General features: G+C 46.2%; 1 protein-coding gene across 1 annotated transcript in view; it reads left to right on the top strand.

Annotated features, from left to right (window-relative positions):
- The window catches only part of PDGFRA (platelet-derived growth factor receptor, alpha polypeptide), a 70,133-nt gene extending 65,760 nt beyond the window's left edge, over positions 1 to 4,373 (top strand). The window contains 2 exon segments of the mRNA XM_006868059.1: positions 884 to 1,125; positions 4,226 to 4,373. Coding sequence (XP_006868121.1) covers positions 884 to 1,125; positions 4,226 to 4,373 — 390 coding nt within the window.
- Positions 4,374 to 4,821: the final 448 nt, after the last annotated feature.

The raw sequence follows: 4,821 nt of genomic DNA, 5'->3' as shown, positions 1-4,821 counted from the left end.
GAGAAACCAGAGTAGAACTAGCTGTGAAGTTTTTAAAGCTGTCATCTTTACAGTAGCAGAGTGCCCTACCAGTGGAGGCGCCCGGTGGTGGGTTGAACCACCAACCTTTTGGTTAGCAGCCAAGTGCTTCACCATTGTGCCACCTGGGCTCCTTCAAAGGTCGCTGCGTTTTGAGTTCGGTTTTCCTGACATTTGGAGATTGGGAAGTTCTTGTTTCCTCTTGTTGGCACATCTCCCAGCCCTAGAGGGACAATGTAACAGGGATTGACAGAGTGTGTGCTGGTCTCACGGAAGGTCTTAGGAGCATGGCTGTAACTACTGACTTGGAGAAGAGACTCCTGTAGTGGTGAGTTACCAAATAAGCTGAGTAAGCACAGGCTGATGTGTGCTTATTTACTAATCTGGAGTGAGTAGTTCTGGTAGCAAAATGCTTATGAGTTGGGCTGCAAACCTCAAGGTCAGCAGTTCGAAACTCCCAGTTGTTCCATGGGAGAAAGATAAGACTTTCTGCTCCCACAAAGGTTTACAGCCTTGGAAACCCTACACAGGGTTGCTATGAGTCAGAACTGACTCCACGGCACACTACCACCACCACCAGTAAATAGTTCAGGTTAGTAAGTAAGCACAAGTCAGGCCTGACTACCTTGCTTATTGTCTCCCTCTGAGCTCCCGGTACCTTAAGCCTGACTATCAGGAGTTCTCTGCCATTGGTTGGCCTTAGTCTGCATAGCCTACATCTCTGTGGATGGCTGACATATGACTCCCATCCCTGTGATGTAGTATGGAAACGCATATCGTTAAATCACAGTAAGTTCTGTGCATCTGTACTGGTTTTGCAGTCTGGTCAGTAACGACTGATGACCTGTTGAATGAATGTTTACAGAGTTATGAGAAGATTCACCTGGAGTTCCTGAAGAGCGACCACCCTGCCGTGGCACGCATGCGTGTAGACTCCGACAACGCGTATATTGGCGTCACCTACAAAAATGAGGAAGACAAGTTGAAGGACTGGGAGGGTGGCCTTGATGAGCAGAGACTGAGCGCGGACAGCGGCTACATCATCCCTCTGCCGGATATAGACCCGGTTCCTGATGACGAAGACCTGGGCAAGAGGAACAGACACAGGTAGACGAGGGTGGCAGCCTCAGTTTCTAGCAGTTTCTCATCCTCCCTCCCAAGCACAAAGAAGGAGAGCCCCCCTCCCCCCCCCCAATTGTACTCGCTGCCCGGTAGTGGATCTGCAGTGCCCAGGGAGATGCAGAACCCCCAAGAGCTTCGTTGCATTTGAAAATGTTTCCAGATGATTTTAACATGTTCTTCCTGGGGCTGGGGGCATGTGGAGGGCAGGGAGGGAGTGGATAGGTGGAATACAGACTAGCTCATGCATAGGGAAGAGCCCCATCTGTGGGGTTGTGAAGGGAAAACACACCTCAGTAGCCCTGTAGATTCTATGAGAGATCCAGGTCAGAAGGGACTCAGAGAAGACTTTAATTGTTCAGGAGTCCCTGAATGATGCTAATGGTTAAGTACTCAACTACTAAAGAAAGATTGGAGATTCGGGTTTGCCCGGAGGCACCTTCCTCCTTCAAAAAGGCATACAGTCCTTGAACCCTCTAAGAAGCACAGCTGTTCTTTGAAACCTGTGGGGTCTGCATGAGTCAGAATTGATTCAGTGCTAACTGTTTGTGTTGATGTGTTCGCTGCTCAAGAAGATGGCATGGAGAGTTGAGGGTTCAGGCTGGGCCTGACAAGCAGGAAGGAGCTGGGAAAACTGAGCAGGGCCCCTGCTTGACCCACGTTTGTGTGTGTGTATGATTCCTTTGGTTGGCCAACCACTATTTACTGTTCATAGGCTCTTTGTATACCATACCATGGTAATGTAGCACAAAGGGGAGATTTGAGCAGTCAATGACAATCTGCTTGAAGTGAACAGATACACATATAGATTTAGATAGCAGTATAAGGCAGGATTTGTTGTTAAGTGCTGGCGAGTCAGTCCCGACTCATATCAACCCTGTATAAGGTTTTTGAGGAGTGGCTGGTGAGCTTGAGCTACTGACCTTGTTCAAACCGACTTGGCAGTCCAGCGCATTAACCCACAACGCCACATCAGAATTTCACAAGGTAAGATAGTGATAAGATAATCAAAGTTATGAATTCAGAGAAGGGAGGGGAGAAAGGGAATCATACCAGGCTAGAGAATTTAGGGAAGATAATTTTTCCAAGGAGTGCGGGCATGGCGCTGCAGGTTAATGTGCTGGATTGCAAGGTCTGTTTGAACCATGAGTTAAGCGGTTCACAGTGTCACCAGCCACTCCTTGGAAACCCTATACAAGGTTGCTATGGGCTGGAACCAACTCAACAATACTTTTTCCAAACATTTTTTAATGAAAAATTTTCAATGTCTAGAAAAATTGGGAGAATGATGTAATAAACATCCATATAGCCATCCACCACCTAGATTTCACCATTAACATTTTGTTACATTTGTTTTATCTAACTTTATGAGGGAGCTTCAGAAAGTTCATGGGAAAAGTACATTAGCTTTTAATTCAAAATTTCCACAAACTTTTTATTTTGAAGTTTCTTTGTGAGCAATATGTGTTGTGTTTATCACATGTATCATTGTTGTTGTTAAGTGCCATCGAGTCAGTACCGACTCATAGCGACCCTGTATAAGGTTTCCGAGGAGTAACTGGTGAGCTTGAACGGCTGACCTTGCAGTTCAAAGTGACCTTACAGTCCAGCGCATTAACCCACTGTGCCAAACCAGGACTTCATCACATGCGTGCATCCCCTAATTTTCACCCCCTGACCATTTGAAAGTAAGTTGGGAATACCAAGACACTTCACCTCCAATAAGGAGCCCAGGTGGTGCTGTAGGATAAGCACTGGACTGACTGCTAACCACAAGCTCAACAGTCAAACCTACCAATTGCCCTAGGAGAAAAATGAGACTTTCTGTTCCCGTGGAAACAGCCTTGGAAATCCTATCTAGGGTCACTGTAAGTCAGAATAAGGAGCTCTGGTAGTGTAGTGGTTACATGTTGAGGTCAGCAGTTCGAACTGCCAGTGTGTCCGTGGGACAAAGATGAGGCTTTCTGCTCCTGTAAAGATTTACAGCCTCAGAAACCCTGTACAGGGTCGCTGTGAGTCGGAAACGACTCCATGGCACATGATGATGACCACCACCGCCGTAAGTCAGAATCGACTTGGTGGTAGTGTTTTGTTTTGTTTTTGTCACCTCCAATACTTGAATAGGCAGCTGTAATACACAACCACAATATCATTACCACATGTAAGAAAATTAACACCTAGTGTTTTCCTGGCCCTATTCTAATTCAGGTAAGAGTTTGATTGATAATAGTAATAACTACCTTATATTGAAGGAGCTCTGGTAGTGTAGTGGTTACGAATCGGGCTGCTAACCTCAAGGTCGGCAGTTTGAAACTACCAGCGGTTCCACAGAAGAAAGATGAGGTGTTCTGCTCCTGTAAAGATTTATAGCCTCGGAAACCCTGTGCAGGGTCACTATGAGTTGGAAACGACTCCACAGTACTGAACAACAACAACAACAACCTTATATTGAACACTTGGAGTCCTGGTGTGCCACCCACCATAAGATAAGCACTAGACCTCAAGGTCGGTTTGAACCGCAAGGTTGGCAGTTCAAACTCACCAGTCATTCCTCAGAAACCCTATATAGGGTCCCTATGAGTCAAAACCAACTTGACAGAACAAACCAAACAAGAATTGCTGTAGCATGTTAGTAACTTTGATTAAAATCTTAACAGAAGGGAAGGAAAACTGAAAGGCCCAAGCGCGTTTTAAGACGACCCATGGACCTTAGTTTTCCATGTGGCCAAATACAATGTGGAGTCCTGGTGTGGTGCCGTGGGTTAATGTACTACACTGTAAGGTTGGTTTAAACCTCAAGGTCAGCAGTTCAAGCTCACCAGCTGTTCCTCGGAAACCCCATGCAGGGTAGCTATGAGTCAGAGCCAACTTGACGGCACTTAACAACAACAACTCCAGTGTGGCGGATGATGAATAGCACTCTGACTTGGTGACAGAATCTTGCCAAACTGGGAAGTCTGGAAGTTGAATATCAACGGATCTTGCAGGAAGAGCTTGCTATTGGTGGCACATCCTGGAAATGGACCGCCATCTAGTTGGTCTGAACACAGGCCATGGTTAACCTTCTCCCATTTGTTTCCTCCTCCAGCTCACAGACTTCTGAAGAAAGTGCCATTGAGACAGGTTCCAGCAGCTCTACCTTCATCAAGAGGGAAGACGAGACCATTGAAGACATCGACATGATGGATGATATTGGCATAGACTCCTCGGACCTCGTGGAGGACAGCTTCCTGTAACTGGTGGGTCCCACTCTAGGGGCCACCTTTGGATTCCTTAAGAAAACCACTTTATTGCCACGTGCAGGTTGAGAGTGGAGGACTTGGATGATGTGTACAGAGAAGTTCCCAGCCAACGGCCTCAGGGAGCCTTGTATGAATGAATGGGATATATCAACATGAACTCTTCCAGAGTTGCCTCATGCAACTCAGTAGCATCTCAGCGGTGTGTGCAGTTTGGAGGTAGATGAACAAAAGGGTAACTAGGCCACAGAAGACAATCTTTGTGTTTCAAGGGCATTGGTGAGATTCCAACGTACACAATTTTTACTGCGACAAAACTCCAGGTTTGTAATTATGTAAATTACCCTAACCAAGGATGTGTTGAGATTTTTATTAACTCTCTCCTCTGGATTTCTGAAGAGACCACTCAATCCATTCATGTACTTCTCTGTTGAAACTTAGTGTC

Source organism: Chrysochloris asiatica, unplaced genomic scaffold (genome assembly GCF_000296735.1).
Source record: "Chrysochloris asiatica unplaced genomic scaffold, ChrAsi1.0 scaffold00115, whole genome shotgun sequence".
Classification (NCBI taxonomy): Eukaryota; Metazoa; Chordata; class Mammalia; order Afrosoricida; family Chrysochloridae; genus Chrysochloris; species Chrysochloris asiatica.
This window is presented reverse-complemented; position numbering and strand designations above follow the sequence as displayed.